Below are 27,158 nucleotides of genomic sequence, written 5' to 3'. Positions count from 1 at the left end.
CTGACAAAACAATATTAAACACTTTGTTATCATGAAATGTTCTACACTTTGCCCTTTCAATTAATTTCCACAGCTGCTGACTACTCATAAAATTTAGTTATTTGAAGTGTAGGAGTTAACTTTTAACTTCCTGATTGATTTCTCCTGGGATATAAGCGTGAGCAATACCAAAATGATAGAGTAATTTTTAAGTACTGCATATGAGCAAGATGTCTATGAAATGGCTCTCACTTCTGCTGCTGCTACAGCTGACTTGCTACTTTAGCTCTGGGAGTTGTGGAAAGGTGCTGGTGTGGCCAGTGGAATTTAGTCATTGGATGAATATGAAGGCAGTTCTGGATGAACTAGTCATGAGGGGTCATGAGGTGACTGTTCTAATATCTTCAGCTTCCACTATTACTGATGCCAAGAAACCATCTGCTTTTAAGTTTGAGATTTTCCCTGTATCTTTAACTAAAGATGATTTTGAGAATGCTGTCAGGAATTTGATTGAGAAATGGACATATATGGCAAAAAGTTCATTTTGGACAAATGTTTCATCATTGAGAGAATTGAAAAGCTTAATTTGGGAATTTTCTGGAATGCTTATGAAAATCTGTAAAGAAGTTGTTTCAAAAAAGAAACTTATAACAAAACTACAGGAATCAAGGTTTGATGTCCTTCTTGCAGATGCCGTTGGACCCTGTGGTGAGCTGCTGACTGAGATACTTGGAATACCATTAGTGTACAGTCTCCGTTTCTCGCCTGGCTTTTTGTTTGAAAAGTATAGTGGACAGCTTTCATTCCCACCATCCTATGTACCTGTTATATTTTCAGCATTAAGTGATCACATGACATTCATGGAAAGGGTCAAAAATATGATATATGTACTTTATTTTGACTTCTGGTTCCAAACATTTGATGAGAAGACATGGAACGAGTTTTACAGTGAAGTACTGGGTAAGTCATCTTTTTAACTGGTAGCATGAAATCCTAATTTTCCAAGTGCTTTGGAAGTTGACCATATAAACATAAAGCCACAGGATTTTGTCTCTTACAAGGAAATGAGGGAATGAAAATATAAAATGACCCATCAATCCATCAATCCCGTAAATATTGTGGAAACACTTCAACCATAGGATATCGTAGAACCTTGCGGCCTATTACTAGTACAGGACACTCCAGGAAATTGTAAACCACAAATTGAAGCACTTAAAATTTCTCCGAACAGTTATATATGTAACTCATGAAACTTCATCTTTTAACTCAAAAAGGTCACTGGAAACCTCATAAAATACCTTGATAAATGAAGACAAGTGGATTAAGGAATTACAAACGTATTTGTAGTGCAAGTATCTAGGTAGCATTTAGAAATTGTTTTTACTTGTGTAGCTCATTTTCCATAATATATATTATATTATTCAGTGCATACATATGTTTCCAGATCATATTTCATTGTATCATATCATATTATATGTACACACACACACACACACACGTATATATTTGTTTTATAAAAGAACATACACTTTCAAATATCTTTCTCTATATTATTCCAAATTCCTATCCCCATATTACCTAATATACTCACATGACAATATTCTCATTTTATCTAATATTTGCTGTTATTTTCTTTTTGCTTTTCCTTTAAGGAAGACCCACTACATTTTTAGAGACAGTTGGAAAAGCTGATATGTGGCTCATTCGAACCTACTGGGACTTTGAATTTCCTCGCCCAGTGTTGCCAAATTTTGAATTTGTTGGAGGCCTCCACTGCAAACCTGCCAAACCCCTGCCTAAGGTCACCTACTTCTCTTTGTTGTGCTTTGTTAACTTTGCATTTTCAATAAGAATAATCTTAAAAATTCTAGAATTTTGATTACAGTGAATCATATATGGGAAGCTGGATAAACTGACCTTCCAGTTAGAAACTGATATATTTCCATACCAACAAGTACCTGAATTTCATTATCATTGCAAAATAAAGTGAGATACCTGGGAGACTTTGAGACTATGTCAGTTAAATTAAGGCCTTGATAATTCAGTACATAATAGAGAATCAAATATTCATTAAAGAATAAATGAAAGGGACAAGCCTAGTCTAGAAATAAGTGCTAAAATGCAGAGGAATGGTGTGGGCAGTTTCTGCCACCTGACACTCTACCTAGAAAGACAGAATAAAAGCAAATAATAAAATGTGTTACTATAAGGAAAGATTGAAATGCCAAAGAAACATCCAGCAGGAATCATAGAAAATATCTGGTCAGTCAGTTCAGTCACTCAGTCGTGTCCAACTCTTCACAACCCCATGAACCACAGCACACCAGGCCTCCCTGTCCATCACTAAATCCCGGAGTCCACCAAAATCCATGTCCACTGAGTCTGTGATGCCATCCAACCATCTTATCCTCTATCATCCCTTTCTCCTCCTGCCCTCAATCTTTCCCAGCATCAGGGTCTTTTCCAATGAGTCAGTTCTTCGCATCAGGTGGCCAAAATGTTGGAGTTTCAGCTTCAACATCATTCCTTCCAATGAACACCCAGGACTGATCTCCTTTATAATGGACTGGTTGAATCTCCTTGCAGTCCAAGGGACTCTCAAGAGTCTTCTCCAAAACCACAGTTCAAAAGCATCTTTTCTTTGGTGCTCAGCTTTCTTTATAGTTCAACTCTCACATCCATACATGACTACTGGAAAAACCATAGCCTTCACTAGACAGACCTTTGTTGGCAAACTAATGTTTCTGTTTTTTAATATGCTGTCTAGGTTGGTCATAACTTTCTGTCCAAGGAGTAAGCATCTTTTAATTTCATGGCTGCAATCACCATCTTCAGTGATTTTGATGCCCAGAAAAATAAAGTCAGCCACTGTTTCCCCATCTGTTTGCCATGAAGTGATGGGACCAGATGCCATGATCTAAGTTTTCTGAATGCTGAGCTTTAAGCCAACTTTTTCGCTCTCTTCTTTCACCTTCATCAAGAGGCTTTTTAGTTCTTCTTCACTTTCTGCCATAAGGGTGGTGTCATCTGCATATCTTAGGTTATTGATATTTCTCCTGGAAATATCTTGGAGGCATTGATAATTAAGGTTAAATCTAAAGGATGCTCAGGAATGATTGAAGGTAAGGAATGTTGACATTTTAGCAATCAGCAAACTAAAATGGATGGGAATGGGTGAATTTAACTCAGATAACAGTTATATCTACTTCTTTGGGCAAGAATCCCTTAGAAGAAATGAAGTAGTCATCATAGTCAACAAAGAGTCCAAAATGCAATACTTGGATACAATCTCATTAATGATAGAATGATCTCTGTTCATTTCCAAGAATGATCTCTGTTCATTTGCATCGACCTCTGACTGATCTCTGTTCAATCTCTGATATTCCAACCATTCAGTATCACAGTAATCCAAGTCTATGCCCCAACCAGTAAGGCTGAAGAAGCTGAAGTTGAATGGTTCTATGAAGACCTACAAGACCTTCTAGAACTAACATTCAAGAAAGATATCCTTTTCATTATAGGGGACTGGAATGCTAAAGTAGGAAATCCATGGGGTCACAAAGAGTTGGACATGACTGAGTGACTGAACTCTACTTAACTGAACTGAACTGAAGGTAGAGGAAGATACAAAAGAAAAGCATAGTAATGACAGTTCCCAAGAAGTCCAAGTTCAGTCTAAACAGGAAGAGGCTGAGTAAAGAGGCAGAAAATGCTGGAGAGTTAAGTTGCAGACACGTAATTATAAGGAGTTTGGCACATCTAGTAGGACATAAGGGAGAAAATTAAAAAGGTGAAGAAAAGGGAGAGATGATCACATTAAAAAAACAATCGCAGGATATACTCACAGGGTTGGATTGCAAAGGGGCAAGAGTGGAAAAGGACACCATTTAGCAGGTTATTGCAAGATATAGGCAGTGATGGAAAACTAGACAAAAATGTTCATAGAGATATAACCACACTAATTTATAATAATAACACCAACCTCATATTGTCCTTGAGGGAAAAAATGTGTTAATACATGTGAAATATCTAAAATGTCACTGGCCCATACTCAGTGATCCAGAAGAAATATTAATTATTTTCATTGTTGTTATTTTATTACTATAACATACTGCCAATAACCCAATGTGTGCCAGCCACATAGATCTAATTTCTAATTGAAATTGAAATGATATTCCTAATCATCAAGATTATATTATTCAGCAAACTGTCGGAGAATAGATATCCCATGGAATCTTTTAAAAGCAAATTTTAAAAGTTAACTTAATCAAAAGGTAATAAATATAATTCAATAAATTCAACAAAAGTTACTTTAATAAATTTAATTGACATTTAAACTTTTTTAATTTTAAGAATTTAAAGGTTTTGGCAAACAGACGGGCAAGATGTAAAATTTTTTTTGTAAGTATTGAGGCTCTTTACCAGTGCTCTAGATAAGAAAAATCTTCTTCAACAATATAAATGCATGCCTTAGTAATTTGCAACTAAATCCAACCCTTAGTTGCTTTCACATCAGCATTTAAACCATTCTTCATTTGAAATCCCAGCGGTTTACATCTTACAGCATAAAAGAGATAACTCCATCTATCATAATAGAACAGGTGTTTTCTTCCTACACTAATCCTCTTGTTCAATTGCTCACTCACGTCTGACTCTTTGCTACCCCACGGACTGCAGCACACCAAGCTTCCCTGTCCTTTACCATCTCCTGGGGCTTTCCTCAAACTTATGTCATTGAGTAGGTGATGAAATCTAATCATCTCATCCTCTGTCATCCCCTTCTCCTCGTGCCCTCAATCTTTCCCAGCATCAGGGTCTTTTCTAATGAATTGGCTTTTCACATCAGGTAGCCAAAGTACTGCAGTTTCAGCTTCAGCATCAGTCCTTCCAAAGAATATTCAGGGTTGACTGACTTCAGGATTGACTGTGGTTGACTCCTTGCAGTCCAAGGGACTCTCAAGAGTTTTCTCCAGAACCCTTTAGAAAACCTCAGTAAAAGTTTCCTTAAAAATGCAGGTCTCAACATCATAGATGCTTAACAGAATGTGTCCAGAGAAAATTTACCCTGCATATATAAGAACCATAAATAATGCACAGATTTTTTTAAGGGGGGCCCACAATTTCTACCAACTGAATCTAAAACCATCTGTAGGTTCAAAATATAAGGAATTCTACTTATAGGGTAGATTCATTCATGTTTATGCAAATGGCATTTCATTCTTTTTTGTGGTTGTGTAAGTCCATCCTAAAAGAGACCAGTCCTGGATGTTCATCGGAAAGACTGATGCTAAAGCTGAAACTCCAATACTTTGGCCACCTCATGTGAAGAATTGACTCACTGGAAAAGACCCTGATGCTGGGAAGGATTGCAGGCAGGAGGAGAAGGGGACGACCAAGGATGAGATGGCTGGATGGCATCACCGACTTGATGGACGTGATCTCCGGGAGTTGGTGATGGACAGGGAGGCCTGGCTTTCTGCGATTCATGGGGTCGCAAAGAGTCGGACACGACTGAGTAACTGAACTGAACTGATTCCTTATGAAAGAAAGCAAGAATCTAGTCTGTTTAAAATTGACTTAAGACAAAACAGAAAGCAAGCAATCTTTAGCGAACTGTTTTCTGGTCTCTTTTTAAAAATTAATTAATTTTTATTCATACTGGGTCTTCATTGCTGCACCGTCTTTCTCTAGTTGCAGCTCTTGGGCTTCTCACTGAGGTGGCTTGCAGGTTCTAGACTTGCAGGCTCAGTGGTTGTGGTGCTCGTGCTTGGTTGTCCCGGGGATGCCCCAAGGCATGTGAGATCTTCCCAAACCAGGAATCAAACACACATTCCCTGCACTGCCAGGAGAATTCTTAGCCACTGGGCCACCAGGGAGGTCCTCAGTTCAGTTCTGTTCAGTCTCTCAGTTGTGTCCAACTCTTTGCGACCCCATGAATCGCAGCACGCCAGGCCTCCCTGTCCATCACCATCTCCCAGAGTTCACTCAGACTCACGTCCATGGAGTCCGTGATGCCATCCAGCCATCTCATCCTTTGTCGTCCCCTTCTCCTCCTGCCCCCAATCCCTCCCAGCATCAGAGTCTTTTCCAAAGAGTCAACTCTTCGCATGAGGTGGCTAAAGTACTGGAGCTTCAGCTTTAGCATCATTCCTTCCAAAGAAATCCCAGGGTTGATCTCCTTTAGAATGGACTGGTTGGATCTCCTTGCAGTCCAAGGGACTCTCAAGAGTTTTCTCCAATACCACAGTTCAAAAGCATCAATTCTTCGGCGCTCAGCCTTCTTCACAGTCCAACTCTCACATCCATACATGACCACAGGAAAAACCATAGCCTTGACTAGATGGACCTTAGTCGGCAAAGTAATGTCTTTGCTTTTGAATATGCTATCTAGGTTGGTCATAACTTTTCTTCCAAGGAGTAAGCGTCTTTTAATTTCATGGCTGCAAGCACCATCTGCAGTGATTTTGGAGCCCTGTGAACCCTTAATAGATCATTTTTGTCTACTCTTTATTGATGGCAAAATGAAACATATCTTTTTCAAGGGTAAAATTCAATATCTGTTTTTTTTTTTCCTCTCTGTTTTTTAAACTAATTCCAATTTTATTGGAATATAGCTGATTAACAATGTTATTATAGCTTCAGGTGGACAGCAAAGGGGCTCAGCCATGCACATACATGTCTCCATTTTCCCAAAAACTCCCTTCCCAAGTAGGCTGCCTCTTAACATTGAGCAGAGTTTCCTATGTTATCATTTAGGTCTTTGCTGGTTATCCATTTTAGATATAGCAGTGTGTAATATCTGTTTTAATTGCAAACTGTTTGGATTACCTATAGTAACCTTCCCAGAGTCCAAAGGCTGAGATAAGATAGTGAAAGTTCTATGCTATCTAACACTATTTTTGAAGTTTCCATTTTTTCATTTCAGGAAAGTGATAATGTTAGTAGGAGGGGAGGTTAGGAGAAGAAGAAGAATGAAGGGAAACATGAATAGTAGTATAATCATGATAAATTAGTAATATTTGCTATTATTATCAAGCTGAAGAAACAAGATTTAATTCCAAGTCAATGACTGTGAGGACTTCATTGCATAAGGAAACTGTTTATTCACCTATTAACTTTTCCAGTAATTACTGGATTCTAGAAAATTTCTGCACTTTTAAAAAAAATAGGATATTTGACAAAATGCATCGAGTTGTAAAAATGCTTATAGATTTTGTCTTCATAATATGCTTATATGAAACTATACAAAGAAAATAATTAAGATGTCCTAACACAATATTTTGGATAATAATTCAAAAATGTCAACACTAGAAATAATAGAAATAAAGCAATGGTTAAATAATTTATAAATACTTACATTATAACATTACAATGATTTCATCAAAGATGCTTAATTACACTGTCAGTTATGAGGTTTAGTTGGAAAAAATAAATATAATAAGATCACAATTTTATTCTGGGATAAAACATTATAAGCTGGAATTACAGTTTTAAAATATGTATATCAAATGCACATTTCATGATAGGAGTAGAATAGAGATTAGAATGAAAGCACAAATTTTAGCATAATGTCCTCTGTGTTTATTCAGGTTATCAAAAATGGCAGGATTTCCTTCTTTCTCATGGGTGAATAATATTATATTCTGAGTGTGTGTGTTCATGTTAGTGTTTGTGTATATATTTATCACATCATTTTTATGGATTCATCCATTGCTGGGCACTTAAGTTGTTCCCTTGATTACTACAAATATTGTTGCAATAAACATGGAAGTGCATGTATTTCATCTACCCTGTTTTTATTTCCGTTGGTTATATACACAGAAGTAGAACTGCTGGATCATACAGTAGATCTATTTTTAATATTTTGAGGAAATTTCAGTTTGTTTTCGATAAAAGTGGAACCAATTTCCATCTCACTGCCAGTGTAAAAGCATTCACTTTTCTTAACATTCTCATTAATACTTTTCTCTTCTTGGTGTAGATGTTCTAATATTGATCTGCATTTCCCGGATAATTAGTGATATTGATAACTGGTGGCCATTTGCACATCTTTTTGAAAAATGTCTGTCTTGTTTATCTGTCTATTCTTTAATTGATTTTTCGTTGCTATTGAGTTTTGTGAGTGCTATATATATTTTGGACCTTAGTTCCTCACTCCGTATGCAATTGTGAAATTTTTCTCCCATTCTGTAGTTTGTGTTTTCATTTTGTTGATTGTTTCCTCTGTTGTGCAGAAGCTTTTAAGTTTGATGCAGTGCCACTTGTTGATTTTTTTTAATGTCATATTAAAAAACAATCACTTTCAAGACTACTGTTAAGGAAGATCATCTCTACATTTCCTTTAAAAGTATTATGGTACCTGGTGTTATGCTTAAGTCTTTGATAAATCTGAAGTAATATTTTGAGGGTGTAAGATAGGGGTCTCATTTCACTTTTTTGCCTATGTTTATTCAAGTTTCTCAGAAGTAAAATAAGTTATTATTCTTTCCCTATTGGGGATCTTGGCTCTTTTGTTGAATTTTAGTTTGCTATATATGGAGGGATTTTTTCTAGACCCTGTATTATGCTTCATGGGTATGTTTGCATTTATAGGCCAGTATCATATTGCTTTAAATGCTATCAGTTTGTACCATAGCAAAGTAGATGGACTTTCCTTGTGGCTCAGCTGGTGAAGAATCTGCCTTCACTGCTAGAGACCTGGGTTCGATCCCTGGGTTGGGAAAGATCCCCTGGAGAAGGAAATGGCAAGCCATTCCATTATTCTTGCCTGGAAAATTCCATGGATGCAAGAACCTGGCGGGCTATATTCCATGGGGTCACAGGAGTCAGACACAACTGAGCGACTTCAATTTTGTACTATAATTTGAAATTTGGAGGTGTGATGCTTTTGGCTTTGGGTAGCGGGGATATTTTAACAATATACATATCTTGATCCATGAACATAGGATGTCTTTCCATTTATTTGTGTTTTCTTCTATTTCTTTCAACAAAGTCTTAGAGTTATCACTGTAAAGATCTTTCACTTTACTGGTTATATTTCTAGTTATTTTCTTGTTTTTGGTCCTATTGTAAATGGGGTAGCTTTTCCATTAATAATACATACAAATGTTACTGATTTCTCTGTATTGATTTTACATCCTGCAACTTTACTGAATTTGCTGATTAGCTCAGTTTTGTGGTTAAATCTATTTTTTCTGTGCTAAAATCTATGCCATCTGCAAAAAATGACAATTTTACTTCTTTCTTTCTGTTTGCTTGCATGCGTGCTCAAGTACCTATTCGTGTCTGACTTTGCAACACTCTGAACTGTAGCCCCCACCCCCAGCCTCCTCTGTCCATGGAATTTTCCAGGTTACAGTACTGGTATGTGTTGCCATTTCCACTTCCAGGGAATCTTCCCAACCCAGGGATTGAACCCATGTTTCCTATATCTACGGCATTGGCAGGCAGATTCTTTACCACCGAGAAGCCCTCCTTTCTGATTAAGAAGCCTTTTATTCTTTGTATGGCCTAGTTACTGTAACTAGGATTTCTAGTACAATGTTGAATCAGTGTAAGAGTGACATCCTTTTCTTGTTCCTGGTCTTACATAAAAAGCTTTCAAGTTTTCACTGTTGAGGATAATGTTAGCTTTGGGTGTATATATATATATACATATATATATAGCCTTTATTGCATTGAGGCATGTTTCCTCTATACCTAAAAAATGAGGGTTTCTATCATGAAAGAATGCTACATTTTTTCAAATGCTTTTTTATTTTTTGTACATCTGTTGAAAAGACCAAGTTATTTTACATTTCACTCTATTATTGCAATGTATTACAAATATTTTGGGGTCTATTGGACCATATTACATCCCAGAGAAATACTCCATTGGTGACGGTATATAATCTTTTAGATGTATTCTTAAATTCAGTTTGCTGATATTTGAGTGATAGTCTTTGCATATACATTCAGTCTGGATATTCGCCTGTAGTTTTTTTCTTGTAATGTGCTTATCTATTTGGTATCAGGGTAATGCTAGCCTTGTAAAATGAGTTTGAACAGATTCCCTCCAACCCCTTAATTTTTGGGAAGAATTTTCTGAAGGACTAACATTAATTTTCTTTAAATATTCATAGAATTTATCAGTGAACACATCTGGTTCTGAGTTTTGTGTGCTAGGAGATTTTTGATTTCTGATTCAGTATCTTTACTCATTGTGACAGTTTAGATTTTCTATTTCTTCCTGACTCAGTCTTGGTTGTTTAGATTGTCTGTTTCTAGAAAATTGTCTATTCTTTTCCAATGTGTAATTTGTTATCATGTAATTCATCATAGCAGTCTCTTATGAGCCTACATATTTTTATCATATCAGTTGTAATGTCTCCTATTTCATTTTCAAGTTTTGAATCCTTTTTCCTTGGTAAATATAGTCAGATGTTGTCAGTTTTGTTTATCTTTTTGAAAAAACAGAAAAAAACAATGTATCATATCACTTGGACCCAGAATCTAAAAATGTCAAACTTGTAAAAACAGAAGTAGTTTAAAGATTACCAAGGACTAAAAGACAAGAGAATAGGAGAGATATTTAAGGGTACAAGTTTGCATCTTGTAGTAATAAGTCCTAGAGATATAAAGTACAGAACAGTGAATATACACAACAGTATAATATTATAATCATCATACTTTCCAAGGGACTATATCTTAATTATACCCACCACAAAAAGTAATGATAATTACTAGACATAATAGAGCTTTAATCAATAATAAAATGGCAATCATATTATAAAATATAAATTATCAAATCAAGTTATAGATCTGAAATTATATAATATTTTCTGTATAAAATATATTTCAATTTCTTATAAAAACATATGAATTTGAAACTAAGGAATTCCTGGATAGAGAGTTTAGTAAATCTATTTATTTTAATTTTCTATGCTTTTGCATTTTTTTTGCAATAAGCTGGTATTATTTTCATAAAAATTATCAGGGAATGAGACTAGTCAGTACATATAAGTAATTAATTTGTGAAAAGAGAATATATTATAATAATAACAAACAGATGCATCTTTCAGAGTATAGATGAAGCACCACTGGATAGCAAGTCATTGAGACAAAACATTGAAGCCAAGTAACTTTAAATCCTGCTATAGGTCACTAGAATGCATATGTTACTTGGATTCACCATGTGAAACATAAGAAAGTTAAGTGGCCTTATCACTGTGACTGATATCATTAGGTTGAAATTAAATTCTGAAAAAATGCTAAACAATATGTAGTCTGCAATATTAAAGTCTGAACACTTTTTAATTTTTTCTGTTAAAAATAGTTTTGAAAAAAATTTTATGCCAAAAATTAGGATCAGAAACTATACATTTTATAATAGAGGAGTTCAGTCATTATCTCAACAGAGAAAAGAATAGTGAATTTAAAACAGAAAAAAAAAATTAAAATAAATAAATTTAAAAAAAAGAAAGAAAAGGTATGTGCATGGATTATATCAGATATCCAGGAAAATTTTGCTCATTTATATTTTTTGTAATAGAGTATATTGAGAAATGTGGAATTTCTCTGTTAATAGTAGAATAAAATGCAAAATTTTTAAAAAATGAAGTGGAGTCAAGAATCACAAGACAAAATAATTCAGAAACAGTTGCAGGAAAATACAGATTCACTAGAAGCTGGCATGCTGCATTCCATGGGGTCACAGAGTCAGACATGACTGAGTGACTGAACTGAACTTCTGAGGAGCTTTATTTAGTTTGAAGTGAACTCAAAATGTGACCAGCTCTCTACTGCAGAAGGCCATGGGGTACTTCTCCCACTGTGCCCCTGGGGGTACTGAGATGATGATGTTAGATTCCCTCACAGTGGTTACGCATAGCACATTCTACGGTGACATCAATTATATAATATTAGTTCATGACAAAGGATGTCATATATAAACAAACCCAGTAATATGATAACTCAAAAATGTAACTGCTCCAGCAGTGCTGTTGTTGTTCAATTGCTCAATCGTGTCTGACTTTGCTATTCAAGCATAACTCTGGGTTATATGTAAGATTCATAAGACTGTTTCATAGAACTTTCAAACTATAAGCCAGACTCTTCAATATCAGTAATTAGTAATTTAGAGAGACAGAGTTGGGGAAATTATGACAAAGTTTCATGTAAGAAAATGGGAGAACGACAGACATAAACAAATCTGAATCATGGATTTTTCTTAGTGCTCACAGTAAGGGAAATCAAATCCTAATGAATAAACGAAGATCATGGCATCCGGTCCCATCACTTCATGGGAAATAGATGGGGAAACAGTGGAAACAGTGTCAGACTTTATTTTGGGGGGCTCCAAAATCACTGCAGATGGTGACTGCAGCCATGAAATTAAAAGACAGTTACTCCTTGGAAGAAAAGTTATGACCAACCTCGACAGCATATTCAAAAGCAGAGACATTACTTTGCCAAGTAAGGTCCATCTAGTCAAGGCTATGGTTTTTCCAGCAGTCATGTATGGATGTGAGAGTTGGACTGTGAAGAAGGCTGAGCTCTGAAGAATTGATGCTTTTGAACTGTAGTGTTGGAGAAGACTCTTGAGAGTCCCTTGGACTACAAGGAGATCCAACCAGTCCATTCTGAAGGAGATCAGCCCTGGGATTTCTTTGGAAGGAAAGATGCTAAAGCTGAAACTCCAGTAGTTTGGCCACCTCATGTGAAGAGTTGACTCATTGGAAAAGACTCTGATGCTGGGAGGGATTAGGGGCAGGAGGAGAAGGGGACAACAGAGGATGAGATGGCTGGATGGCATCACGGACTCGATGGATGTGAGTCTGAGTGAACTCCGGGGGTTGGTGATGGACAGGGAGGCCTGGTGTGCTGCGATTCATGGGGTTGCAAAGAGTCGGACATGACTGAGCAACTGAACTGACTGAAACTAAAATTTTTTTTTTTTTTTAATTTTTAGTTTTTTATTTTTTAAATTTTAAAATCTTTAATTCTTACATGCATTCCCAAACATGAACCCCCCTCCCACCTCCCTCCCCAGAACATCTTTCTGGGTCATCCCCATGCACCAGCCCCAAGCATGTTGCATCCTGCGTCAGACATAGACTGGCGATTCAATTCACATGATAGTATACATGTTAGAATGTCATTCTCCCAAATCATCCCACCCTCTCCCTCTCCCTCTGAGTCCAAAAGTCCATTATACACATCTGTGTCTCTTTCCCTGTCTTGCATACAGGGTCATCATTGCCATCTTCCTAAATTCCATATATATGTGTTAGTATACTGTATTGGTGTTTTTCTTTCTGGCTTACTTCACTCTGTATAATTGGCTCCAGTTTCATCCATCTCATCAGAACTGATTCAAATGAATTCTTTTTAACGGCTGAGTAATACTCCATTGTGTATATGTACCACAGCTTTCTTATCCATTCATCTGCTGATGGACATCTAGGCCTTTGACAAAATTCAACATCCATTTATGATAAAAACTCTCCAGAAAGCAGGAATAGAAGGAACATATCTCAACATAATAAAAGCTATCTATGACAAACCCACAGCAAACATTATCCTCAATGGTGAAAAATTGAAAGCATTTCCCCTAAAGTCAGGAACAAGACAAGGGTGTCCACTTTCACCGCTACTATTCAACATAGTTCTGGAAGTTTTGGCCACAGCAATCAGAGCAGAAAAAGAAATAAAAGGAATCCAAATTGGAAAAGAAGAAGTAAAACTCTCACTGTTTGCAGATGACATGATCCTCTACATGGAAAACCCTAAAGACTCTACCAGAAAATTACTAGAGCTCATCAATGAATATAGTAAAGTTGCAGGATATAAAATCAACACACAGAAATCCCTTGCATTCCTATACACGAATAATGAGAAAGTAGAAAAAGAAATGAAGGAAACAATTCCATTCACCATTGCAACGAAAAGAATAAAATACTTAGGAATATATCTACCTAAAGAAACTAAAGACCTATATATAGAAAACTATAAAACACTGATGAAAGAAATCAAAGAGGACACTAATAGATGGAGAAATATACCATGTTCATGGATTGGAAGAATCAATATAGTGAAAATGAGTATACTACCCAAAGCAATTTACAAATTCAATGCAATCCCTATCAAGCTACCAGCCACATTTTTCACAGAACTAGAACAAATAATTTCAAGCTTTGTATGGAAATACAAAAAACCTCGAATAGCCAAAGCAATCTTGAGAAAGAAGAATGGAGCTGGAGGAATCAACTTGCCTGACTTCAGGCTCTACTACAAAGCCACAGTCATCAAGACAGTATGGTACTGGCACAAAGACAGACATATAGATCAATGGAACAAAATAGAAAGCCCAGAGATAAATCCACACACATATGGACACCTTATCTTTGACAAAGGAGGCAAGAATATACAATGGAGTAAAGACAATCTCTTTAACAAGTGGTGCTGGGAAAACTGGTCAACCACTTGTAAAAGAATGAAACTAGATCACTTTCTAACACCGCACACAAAAATAAACTCAAAATGGATTAAAGATCTAAATGTAAGATCAGAAACTATAAAACTCCTAGAGGAGAACATAGGCAAAACACTCTCAGACATAAATCACAGCAGGATCCTCTATGATCCACCTCCCAGAATTCTGGAAATAAAAGCAAAAATAAACAAATGGGATCTAATTAAAAATGAAACTAAAATTTAAAGTAATTCTTCAGAAAATCTGTCTGAAATAAATAAATGATTTAGTAAATCTATAGTAATAAAGAATTAGAGGTGAAATAAACCCTGCACTGTAAATTTCCAAGAATCTGTTAGTAATTAATAACATAACTGATGAAGAGTCTCTCTATAATATTGTTTCACAGTATCTCCTTGTCACCACTGTGTATTGGGTCTATCTCATTTCCCGCTTATACACAAACACGTTTGTACAAATAGACATAATAGAAGAAATTGACCTCTTCTCATCCATTTCCTTCCCAAGGACTTCAGGGATGTCATCTGTTTAAAAGGATACTAAAAATAGTAAGGGCTTCCGTGGTGGCTCAGATGGCGAAGGACCTGCCTGCAATGGGGGAGACCCAGGTTTGATCCCTGGGTAGGAAAGATCCCCTGGAGAAGTAAATGGCAAGCCACTCTGGTATTCTTGCCTGGAGAACTCCATGGACAGAAGAGCCTGGTGGGCTACAGTCCATGGGGTCACAAAGAGTCAACAGGACTGAGCAACTAACACTTTCACCTTCAGAAAGAGTATGGAGTTTCCTAAAAATTTTCTTAAATGAATTTTTGGTGTTTAATATTGAGTACCACAACTGACCAAAGTCAAAGATGTGAAGTTAGCATGTTCAAGAATCAAGAGGGCAGGAGGGAAATCACTTTATAAACTAACTATATAGTATGTGATAAGAATAATACACACTTCTTAATTTAAACCTGCCACTACAGGTTACTGTTTCTATTCAGTTGCTCAATTGTGTTTGACTCTTTGCCATGCCACAGACTGCAGCATGCCAGGCTTCCCTGTCCTCCACTATCTCCTGGAGTTTGCTTAAATTCATGTTTATTGAGACGATGATGTTATCCAACCAGCTCATCCTCGGTCATTCCTTCCCCCCTACCCTCAATCTTTCCCAGCATCAAGGTCGTTTCCATTGAATCAACTCTTCACATCAGTTGGCCAAAGTACTGGCCCAAGCATCAGTCCTTCCAATGAATATTCAGGATTGATATCCTTTAGGATTGACCAGTTTGATCTCCTTGCTATCCAGGGGACTCTTAACAGTCTTCTCCTGCACCACAGTTCGAAAGAATCAGTTCTTTGATGCTCAGCCTTCTTGATAATGCAACTCTCTCATCAATACATGACTACTGGAAAAAACATATTTTCAGTGTATGGACCTTTGTCAGCAAAATGATGTCTTGGCTTTTGAATATGCTAGGTTGGTCACAGCTTTTCTTCTAAGCATCTTTTAATTTCATAGCTACAGTCACCATTCACAGTGATTTTGGAGCCCCCCAAAATAAAGTATCTCACTGTTTCCATTGTTTCCCATCTCTGTCATGAAGTGATGGGACCAAATACCCTGATCTGAGTTTTCTGAATGTTGCATTTAAGCCAGTGTTTTCCCTCTCTTCTTTCACCCTCAAGAGGCTCTTTAGCTCCTCTTCACTTTCTGCCATTAGGGTGGTATCATCTGCATATCTGAGGTTGTTGATATTTCTCCCAACAGTCTTGATTCCAGCTTTTGTTTCATCCAGTCTGTCATTTTGCATGGTATAGTCTGTCTATTACTTAAATAAGCAGAGTGACTAGATACAGCCTTAAGTTAGTCTTTTCCCAATTTTGAACCAGTTCATTGTTCCATGCCCAGTTCTAACTGTTGCTTCTTGTCCTGCATAAAGGTTTCTCAGGATGCAGGTAAGACAGTATTCCCATCTCTTTAAGAATTTTCCACAGTATGTTGTCACTCACACACTCAAAGGCTTTAGCATGGTCAATAAAGCAGAAGTAGATGTTTCACTGGAATTCCCTTGCTTTTCCTATGATCCAACAGATGTTGGCAATTTAATCTCTGGTTCCTCCTCTACTGTAACCCAGCCTGTACACCTGGAAGTTCTCAGTTCATGTGCTGTTAAAGCCTAGCACTGATACATATGATTTGGCAACTCCTCTTCTGGTTATATATTGAAAATAATTGAAATGAGGATCCCAATGAGATATTTTCACAACATATTCATGAAAGCAGTACTCATAAGAGCCAAGAGGTTGAAGCAACTGAAGCATCCATAAACAGAATAAACAAAATGTTGTAGATACAATAAGATGGAGTATTAGTCAGTCTTTAAAGGAAAATTCTGACACATGTCACAACAGGAACGAATCTTATGCTAAGTGAATTAAACCAGAGGTGAAAAGACAGACTGTGCAATTCAACTTGAAGAAAGTATCCAGACTAATCTAATCTGTGCAAACATAGACTAGAATAATGGTTACCAGGGACTGAGGAAAGATGAAAATGGCATTTCTTAATGGGTACAGACTTCCATCTTTGCCAGATGGAAAAGTTCTGGAGATTGATGCACAATGTGATAACAATGATTAAGATCATAAATTTTTTTTTTTTTGCTGTTTCTTTTTTTTTTTTAATTTTAGTTTTTTTATTTTTTAAATTTTAAAATCTTTAATTCTTACATGCATTCCCAAACATGAACCCCCCTCCCACCTCCCTCCCCATAACAACTTTCTGGGTCATCCCCATGCACCAGCCCCAAGCTCATAAAAATTTATCTTGTATTTATTTTACCATGATATTTTTTAAAAAAGTGACTAATGATTTCTAGACTATATCTGATTTTGTCGCTTTAGTTTTTTGTTTTTTTTCTTTTTTGGCAAACTTTTCAATAGTCTTTGCTATGCTGTTGTTTGTTGCTCATTTGTGATGCAGTAAATTCTTTTTCACAGGAAATGGAAGAGTTTGTTCAGAGCGCTGGAGAAAATGGTATTGTGGTGTTTACTTTGGGGTCAATGATCAGTAACATAACAGAAGAAAAAGTCAATGTAATTGCATCAGCTCTTGCCCAGATTCCACAAAAAGTACGTAAAGTAACTTAGCAGTAGATAAGTACTTAAGGAAACCATTAAATTTTGTAAAAAGCTTGATTACAGATATATTATGCAAGAAGGACAAACCATTAAGATATCTCCAAATTATCTGATTATATATATTAAGAAAACAAAATATATATGGTAGATGGTAGAACAGTACATAGAATGTCTTCAACTGACATTAAATTTAGATTAACACTGTAATCACAAAGAAAAATATTTAAGAGATGCAGTGTGAATTTTGGTATTGTAATGGTAATGTGGACAGGAAAAAAAATCACCGAATTCTGTCTTGTTATTTGCCCATTTTCCCTGAGGACTCCTGTAGACACGACACATAGATGTTCTCAGGAGTTGAATTTTCATGGTATATGTGGCCTCTCAATAATATTAAGGAATATTGATAAAAGTCTGGAGCTTTTCTTGCAGTTTGTGCTTGCCAGGAATTCCTGGTCCCTTTTACATTCCCTAAGTTTTGGAACAGACCTAATCAGTGTGCTTTCTAGGTTGCTATTCAGAGAAAGGTTGGCTTCTCTTAATTGTTTATGCTAATTTTTTGCTGAAAAACTAAGTTACTTTACATTCACAGATCAAATAGAAGTTAAACACTAATAAATTATAATCTAGCTTATGAGAATTGCTTGGAACTACAAAACTGGTCCTTACTTTGCTATGATACCTAGAGACCATATTAATCAATACTCAGTGCTTTCTGCTTCATTGTTGAAGCATTCAGGATCAGGTGAATAACTTTAGCGACATTATTTTGAAACTTTTTCAACAGCCTTGTTGTCCCTTACAGATTACCAGTCGACTCTTTTTTTCTAGGGGTAAAACATTTCTAAGCCTAGTATGATACTAGTGGTAATAATCGGGCAGTGGTGGTTTAGTCAATGTCATGACTGACTCTTATGATCCCATGGACTGTAGTCTGTCTTGCTTCTGCCTGTGGGATACTCCAGGTGGGATTATTAGAGTCGGTTGCCATTTCTTTCTCCAATAATCTGGATTCATGTAAAAAAAAATTCCAGTCGTCATTCTTTTTGGAAGTAGTGTTTAACAATTTGTATTATGAATGAAGTTATATTTCCTAGACAGCCCTAATTAGCTTATTACTAATAAACTATAAATAAGCAGAGCATTTCTCTTAATTTGCAGAATGCATGCATTTTCTTCTTTGCAATCAAAATTTGTAAAATTCTAATAAAATAAGTTGCATTAACATTTGGATAAAATTAAGCACTTCAAAAAGGGAAAATGGCTGTCTCCGGAGGCCTTACAAATAGCTGTGAAAAGAAGGCAAGAAAAAAGCAAAGGAGAAAAAGAAAGATATAAGCATCTGAATGCAGAGTTCCAAAGAATAGCAAGAAGAGATAAGAAAGCCTTCCTCAGCAATCAATGCAAAAAAATAGAGGAAAACAACAGAATGGGAAAGACTAGAGATCTCTTTAAGAAAATTAGAGATACCAAGGGAACATTTCATGCAAAGATGGGCTCTATAAAGGACAGAAATGTTCTGAACCTAACAGAAGCAGAAGATATTAAGAAGAGGTGGCAAGAATACACAGAAGAACTGTACAAAAAAGATCTTCATGACCCAGATAATCATGATGCTATGATCACTCACCTAGAGCCAGATATCCTGAATATGAAGTAAAGTGGGCCTTAGAAAACATCACTATGAACAAAGCTAGTGGAGGTGATGGAATACCATTGGAACTATTTCAAATCCTGAAAGATGATGCTGTGAAAGTGCTGCACTCAATATGCCAGCTAATTTGGAAAACTCAGCAGTGGCCACAGGACTGGAAAAGGTCAGTTTTTATTCCAATCTCAAAGAAAGGCAATGCCAAAGAATGCTCAAACTACCACACAATTGCACTCATCTCACATGCTAGTAAAGTAATGCTCAAAATTCTCCAAGCCAGGCTTCAGCAAGACATGAACCGTGAACTTCCAGATGTTCAAGCTGGTTTTACAAAAGGTAGAGGAACCAGAGATCAAGTTGCCAACATCTGTTGGATCATTGAGAAAGCAAGAGAGTTCCAGAAAAACCTCTATTTCTGCTTTATTGACTATGCCAAGGCCTTTGACTGTGTGGACCACAATAAACTGTGGAAAATTCTGAGAGAGATGGGAATACCAGACCACCTGACCTGCCTCTTGAGAAATCTGTATGCAGGTCAGGAAGCAACAGTTAGAACTGGACATGGAACAACAGACTGGTTCCAAATAGGAAAAGGAGTACATCAAGGCTGTATATTGTCACCCTGCTTATTTAACTTACATGCAGAGTACATCATGAGAAACGCTGGGCTGGAAGAAGCACAAGCTGGAATTAAGAATGCTGAGAGAAATATCAATAACCTAGATATGCAGATGACACCATATTTATGGCAGAAAGTGAAGAGGAACTGAAAAGCCTCTTGATGAAAGTAAAGAGGAGAGTGGAAAAGTTGACTTAAATCTCAACATTCAGAAAACGAAGATCATAGCATCCAGTCCCATCACTTCATGGGAAATAGATGGGGAAAGAGTGGAAACAGTGTCAGACTTTATTTTTTTCTGCTCCCAAACCACTGCAGATGGTGACTGCAGCCATGAAACTAAAAGACGCTTACTCCTTGGAAAAAAAGTTATGACCAACCTAGATAGCATATTGAAAAGAAGAGACATTACTTTGCCAACAAAGGTCCGTCTAGTCAAGGCTATGGTTTTTCCAGTGGTCATGTATGGATGTGAGAGTTGGACTGTGAAGAAAGCTGAGCTCTGAAGAATTGATGCTTTTGAACTGTGGTGTTGGAGAAGACTCTTGAGTGTCCCTGGACTGCAAGGAGATTCAACCAGTCCCTTCTGAAGGAGATCAGCCCTTGGGATTTCTTTGGAGGGAATGATGCTAAAGCTGAAGCTCCAGTACTTTGGCCACCTCATGCGAAGAGTTGACTCATTCAAACAGACTCTGATGCTGGGATGAATTGGGGGCAGGAGGAGAAGGGGGTGACAGAGGATGAGATGGCTGATGGCATCACCGACTCAATGGTCATGAGTCTGAGTGAACTCCGGGAGTTGGTGATGGACAGGGAGGCCTGGCGTGCTGCAATTCATGGAGTTGCAAAGAGTCAGACACGATTGAGCAATTGAACTGAACTAAACTGAAGCACTTCTATAACATTAAAAAGAAATTGATGAATATATTTGAAAATGAGAGAGTTAGAATACAAACGAAAACAAAAATATGTTGTTTATTGGTAATTTGCCATAGTCTTTCTGCACTAGAAATAAGATCATCAAAAAATGTCTTAAATATTTGTATTTGTCATTGAAAACCTATTTGTCTATGTCATCGTATGTGACATGTCATAATTGCATTCCATCTCAGATTGAACCTAAAAATGAGCACATCAAATGTGAGTGTTGCTATTAAGAAGTATATTAACAGTTATTATCAATTAAGTCCTTATGCTTTGATTTATTTATATGTTATACAGCGACATTTAAATTTTATTTGAAAATTTTAACACTATGACTTTGAAGTTGAACTCATGGAATAATGTATTTCCTTTACCTTAACAGGTTCTATGGAGATATGATGGCAAGAAACCGGATACCTTGGGGCCCAATACCCGTCTGTATAAGTGGATCCCCCAAAACGACCTTCTTGGTAAGACTTGGCAAAAAATATTAACAACATGAGTAACAGGTAAGCAAAGTAATACTACTTCAATATGAAACAAACATCCAACATTTATTATTGAAAAACTCCTTTGAGTTTAAGTAAGAAAACTTTATCCTTCATTGCTATTTCCAACCCCAAAGAGGGGGAAAAAAAAAGGAGAAAATTTAACAGCATTGTGTTATACATGGTCACATCCTTCACATCCAGAAGCAAAATATGTTTACTTTGGCTATAATTATTTTTCACTGTGAAATTTTAGGTAACTCTGTGCATTGTTCTGTCTCTGATTTCCCTCCTTATACCTATCTTTTCCACTCCTTCATTTCAGTTCAGTTCAGTCACTCAGTCATATCAGACCCTTTGTGACCCCATGAACCGCAGCACGCCAGGCCTCCCTGTCCATCACCAACTCCCAGAGTTTACCCAAACTCATGTCCATTGAGTCGGTGATGCCATCCAACCATCTCATCCTCTGTCATCCCCTTCTCCTCTACCCTCAATCTTTCCCAGCATCAGGGTCTTTTCCAATGAGTCAGCTCTTCACATCAGGTAGCCAAAGTATGGGAGTCTCAGCCTCAACATCAGCCCTTCCAATAAATATTCAGGACTGATATCCTTGAGGATGGACTGGTTGGATCTCCTTGCAGTCCAAGGGACTCTCAAGAGTCTTCTCCAGCACCACAGTTCAAAAATATCATTCTTCGGCACTCAGCTGTCTTCACAGTCCAATTCTCACATCCATACATGACCACTGCGAAAACCATAGCCTTGACTAGATGGACCTTTGTTGGCAAAGTAATGTCTCTGTTTTTTAATATGCTACCTAGGTTGGTCATAACTTTCCTTCCAAGGAGTAAGCGTCTTTTAATTTCATGGCTGCAATCACCATCTGGAGTGATTTTGGAGCCCAGAAAAATAAAGTCTGCCACTGTTTGTTTCCCCATCTATTTGCCATGAATTGATGGGACCAGATGCCATGATCTTCGTTTACTGAATGTTGAGCTTTAAGCCATCTTTTTCACTCTCCTCTTTCACTTTCATCAAGAGGTTCTTTAGTTCTTCTTCACTTTCTGCCATAACAGTGGTGTCATCTGCATATCTGAGGTTATTGTTATTTTTCCCAGCATTCTTGATTCCAGCTTGTGCTTCATCCAGCCCAGTGTTTCTCTTGATGTACTCTACATATAAGTTAAATAAGCAGGGTGACAATATATAGCCTTGATGTACTCTTTTTCCTATTTGGAATCAGTCTGTTTTTCCATGTCCAGTTCTAACTGTTGCTTCCTGATCTGCATACAGGTTTCTCAAGAGGAAGGTGAAGTGGTCTGGTATTCCCATCTCTCTCAGAATTTTCCACGGTTTATTGTGGTCCACACAGTCCAAGGCTTTGGCATAGTTAATAAAGCAGAAATATATGTTTTTCTGGAACTCTCTTGCTTTTTTGATGATTCATCGGATGTTGGCAATTTTGATCTCTGGTTCCTCTGCCTTTTCTAAAACCAGCTTAATCATCTGGAAGTTCATGGTTCACGTATTGCTGAAGCCTGTCTTGGAGAATTTTGAGCACCCTTAGGGATATTTTAAATGATACTTAAAAATAAGTGTTCCTCTTTTTATTACCTGTGGTGCTCCATTTTCTATCAGAAAACATCCATATATTTTACATCAAGTGGTCACACATTTCAAGATAAGTTGTAGCTTTTCCTTCCTCTAGTTCCACTGCCACTACCATTCGCCCTTCTCGTTGCCTTGACACACTTCCTATCAGACTAAATGGCTTCATTATTGTCCTAGAGATTATATTTCTGACATGCCCTCCTTGTTTTTGTTGTAAAAATATTTTCTTTTACTCAGAATTCCCTTTCGGGTTTTTCACCGACTAATCTTGGATTCATTTGTGAAGTTCAAGTGACATAGCTCTTTATGAAGTCTTCACTCACCTCTCCAGCAGACTTCAGTTCCGTTCAGTTCAGTTCAGTCGCTCAGTCGTGTCCAACTCTTTGTGACCCCATGAATCACAGCACGCCAGGCCTCCCTGTCCATCACCAACTCCCGGAGTTCACTCAGATTCACATCCATCGAGTCCGTGATGCCATCCAGCCATCTCATCCTCTGTTGTCCCCTTCTCCTCCTGTCCCCAATTCCTCCCAGCATCAGAGTCTTTTCCAATGAGTCAACTCTTCGCAGGTGGTGGACAAAGTACTGGAGTTTCAGCTTTAGCATCATTCCTTCCAAAGAAATCCCAGGGCTGATCTCCTTCAGAATGGACTGGTTGGATCTCCTTGCAGTCCAAGGGACTCTCAAGAGTCTTCTCCAACACCACAGTTCAAAAGCATCAATTCTTTGGTGTTCAGCTTTCTTCACAGTCCAACTTTCACATCCATACATGACCACTGGAAATACCATAGCCTTAACTAGAAGGACCTTTGTTGGCAAAATAATGTCTCTGCTTTTCAATATTCTATCCAGCAGACTTAAGGATTTCTTATTCTGAATTCTGAAGCAATTTAAATACAGTTTTGTATGTTATCTAAAAGACAGTGCTCATTTCAGTTGCTTTATAATGCTCATTTCTCAGTTTATTTTTAAGACTTTTAATTAACAATTTTACTGAAATTCACTCAATTCTAGGTCACCCAAAAACCAAAGCCTTTATAACTCATGGTGGAACCAATGGCATTTATGAGGCCATCTATCATGGGATCCCTATGGTGGGCCTTCCTTTGTTTGCTGATCAACCTGATAACATTGCCAGAGTAAAAGCCAAGGGAGCAGCTGTCAGAGTGGACTTGGAAACAATGTCAGCAAGAGATCTGCTCAGTGCATTGAAGGAAGTCATTAACAATCCCTCGTGAGTGTATTTGTTTCAGTCCATTATGTGGCAACAAATACAACAGTTGCCCCACAAGCTAGTTCATTTTATAAATTGATGTTTCTTTGCTTTTCCTATAGCTACAAAGAGAAGGCTATGTGGTTATCCACCATTCAACGCGACCAGCCTATAAAGCCCCTGGACCGAGCAATCTTCTGGATTGAGTTTGTCATGCACCACAAAGGAGCCAAGCACCTGAGGCCAGCCGCCCACAACCTCACCTGGTTCCAGTACCACTCTCTGGATGTGATTGGGTTCCTGCTGGCCTGTGTGGCAACTGTTGTATTTGTCATCACAAAATGCTTTCTGTTTTGTTACCGCAAGTTTGCTAAAACTGGAAAGAAGCAAAAAAGGGAGTAGCTGAAGGCGTTATGCCCCTAGATGGAACTCCTCCAGTTAATTCCAGCACAAAAGAGTTATGATGAGCTTCCCCTGTGACAAAACAACAATTCACAACTTAGCATCTCAGATCAGAATTGTTTTCAAGTGATTTTATACCTGTTTACAAATTGGAAATAAGTCATGCTAAGAATAAAACTGGTGAAATCTTCAGTGAGAATAAAGTTATAGGGTATATATTGAAATTTATTATTTTAATTCAAAAGTTATACTGAAATCTTTTAATTTAACTGTTTCACAGTTTGTGCATAGCTACAAGAACAAAACAATTTTATTCATAGTAACTATATTATTTTGTAGATATTCAGAATTTTTACTTTATTTTGGTGTAGAATTCTACAGTATTATCTTGCTATCGAAGCTATTCAATAATTGGAATTGTATCAAAAGATACACCCCTTCGTTTCATGTTTGACTCCAGTAACACTTGGTTGTTACTATCCATCCAGCCTCAGCATCACTTTTTACCTAAAGCCATGGAAAGTTATTTGCCTTCATCCATTTAACTCATTTAACAGTAGAATATTTGTGGAATTAGGAATATAGCAACTGCTACCTAGTTCATATTATACAACTGAGATATTTCTGAAAATCTTTCATTCCATGACCTAATTCTCTATTTTAAAATTAGTGACCTTATTGGAAATTTAAATTGGTACAACCACTATGGAGAATCTTATGAAATTTCCTTAAAAAACTAAAATTAGAGCTACCATATGACCCTGCATTCTACTCCTTAGCATGTAGCCAGAGGAAAGCATGATCCAAAAGGATACATGTACTGTCATTGTAGCACTGTTTACAATAGCCAAGGTATGGATACAAGTTAAATGCCTATCCATAGCAGAATGGATAAAGATTAGGTACATATATACAATGGGATATCACTCTGTCATTAAAAAGAATAAAATAATGTCATTTGTAGAAACATGGATGAATCTAGAGATTGTCATCCTCAGTAAAATAAGTCAGACAGAGAAGGAGAAATATCATAAGACATCATTACGTATGAAATCTGAAAAGAAATGTTACAAATGAACTTACAAAATAGAAAGATACCCACAGACTTAGAAAATGAACTTAGAAAATGTCAAGGGGAGGATGAGGGAAGGGATAGTTAGGGAGTTTGGTATTGACATGTACACACTGCTATATTAAAATCTTGTTGGATAACCAACAAGATCTACTGTATAGCACATAGAATTCTGCTTAATGTTATGTGGCAGCCTGGATAGTAGGGATATTTGTGGGGGGAAATGAATACATGTATATGTAAGACTAAGTCCCTTCTCTGGTCACCTAAAATTATTGCAATGTTGTTAATCATCTATACCCCAATATAAAGTAAAAAGTTTAAAAAAAAAATAGCTGCCTGGTTGCTTTCATTCCCGTATTCAGCCCTTGATAAGGTATAGACTAAGAAATAGACTAAAGACTTAAACATGAGACCCGAAACCATAAAGCTGCTATGTTAAAACAGGAGGAAAAGTTCTTTGACAAGGGTCTTAGAAACAAATTTTGGGATATGACACCAAAAATACAAGGAACCAATGCAAAGCTCAACAGGTGGGGCTGTATCAAGCTCAAAAACTTCTGCACAGCAAAAGAAATGATCTATAAAATGAAAAGGAACCTACAAAATTGGAAAATATTTTTTGAAAAGTATACATCTGATAGATTAAAATACAAATGATATACGGAACTCATTACTCAATATCAATTTTTTCTAAATGAGTAGAGGTACTGAATAGATATTTTCCCAAAGAAGACATGCAAATGGCCAACAGGTACATGAAAAGGGACATCATGTCACCAAGTATCAGGAAATACAAATCAAAATCCCACCTCATACCTGTTACAATCATTGATGCTGTTCATTCACTAAGTTGTGTCCAACTCTGCAACCCTACAGACTGCAGCACGCCAGGCTCCTCTGTCCTCCACTACTCCCAAAGTTTGCTCAAATTCATGTCCATTGAGTTGGTGATGCTATCTCCTTGGAGTCAGCTCTCTCCGGGGTCACCAGAGATGTTGCCTCTTGGCTCAAGCCCTAACATTCCCATCAACTAAAACCTAACTCTCAGCTTTTAGGTTGTGCATATTTTTTCCAGTCAACACTGCAAAAGGAGGTAAAATTTCAAAATGCATGTGTAATCAAATATCTTTTGTGTTTCCCTGGTAGCTCAGCTGGTAAAGAAACTGCCTGTATGCAGGAGACCTGGGTTCGATCCCGGGGTTGGGAACATCCCCTGGAGAAGGGAAGGGCTACCCACTCCAGTATTCTGGCCTGTAGAATTCCATGGACTGTATAGTCCATGTGGTTCAAAGACTCAAACACTACTGAGTGACTTTCATTTTCAGTCTTTTCAGTCAGTTCCATATTTTTATAAAATTGCTTAAATTTTGCAAATGTTGCTTTGTGTTGAGAAATTTATATGAATATAAATTAAGAAGGAGCTTTTAGTATTATGACCAGGAACAAAAGAATGCCTAGACTCATCCATCAATCAGACTTCATCTCAATGTGCTGTGTGCTATGTCGCCTCAATAGTGTCCGACTTTTTACTACTCTATGGACTGCAGCCTGACGGGCTCCTCTGTCTGTAGGATTCTCTAGGCAAGAATACTGG

At 37.1% G+C, this 27,158-nt stretch overlaps 1 protein-coding gene across 2 annotated transcripts; it reads left to right on the top strand.

The window, feature by feature from the left end:
- Nucleotides 1-147: 147 nt before the first annotated feature.
- On the top strand, nt 148-25,895 carry LOC138442594 (UDP-glucuronosyltransferase 2B17-like). Of its 2 annotated transcripts, XM_069594273.1 has the most exons (7): nt 178-365; nt 670-939; nt 1,632-1,780; nt 17,438-17,569; nt 21,155-21,242; nt 23,889-24,108; nt 24,210-25,893. In XM_069594273.1, exons 2-7 carry the CDS (start codon nt 831-833, stop codon nt 24,487-24,489), a joined length of 978 nt encoding a protein of 325 aa, XP_069450374.1. In that variant the 5' UTR covers nt 178-365; nt 670-830; the 3' UTR covers nt 24,490-25,893. The 2 variants fall into 2 exon arrangements, with proteins under 2 accessions (XP_069450373.1, XP_069450374.1); XM_069594272.1 differs by having other exon boundaries at nt 148-939; nt 24,210-25,895.
- Nucleotides 25,896-27,158: the final 1,263 nt, after the last annotated feature.

This window comes from Ovis canadensis, chromosome 6 (genome assembly GCF_042477335.2).
Source record: "Ovis canadensis isolate MfBH-ARS-UI-01 breed Bighorn chromosome 6, ARS-UI_OviCan_v2, whole genome shotgun sequence".
In the NCBI taxonomy this organism is placed as follows: Eukaryota; Metazoa; Chordata; class Mammalia; order Artiodactyla; family Bovidae; genus Ovis; species Ovis canadensis.
The sequence above is the reverse complement of the archived record's forward strand: the minus strand, read 5'-3'. Positions and strand labels throughout refer to the sequence as shown.

What these genes read in the sequence shown, in the direction of transcription:
- LOC138442594 (XM_069594272.1), top strand. Translation starts at nt 201, where the DNA reads ATGAGCAAGATGTCTATGAAATGGCTCTCACTTCTGCTGCTGCTACAG. An exon ending in CCCCCAAAACGACCTTCTTG is followed by an intron (nt 21,243 to 23,888) that starts GTAAGACTTGGC and finishes ACTCAATTCTAG; the next exon opens with GTCACCCAAAAACCAAAGCC. An exon ending in GAAGTCATTAACAATCCCTC is followed by an intron (nt 24,109 to 24,209) that starts GTGAGTGTATTT and finishes CTTTTCCTATAG; the next exon opens with CTACAAAGAGAAGGCTATGT.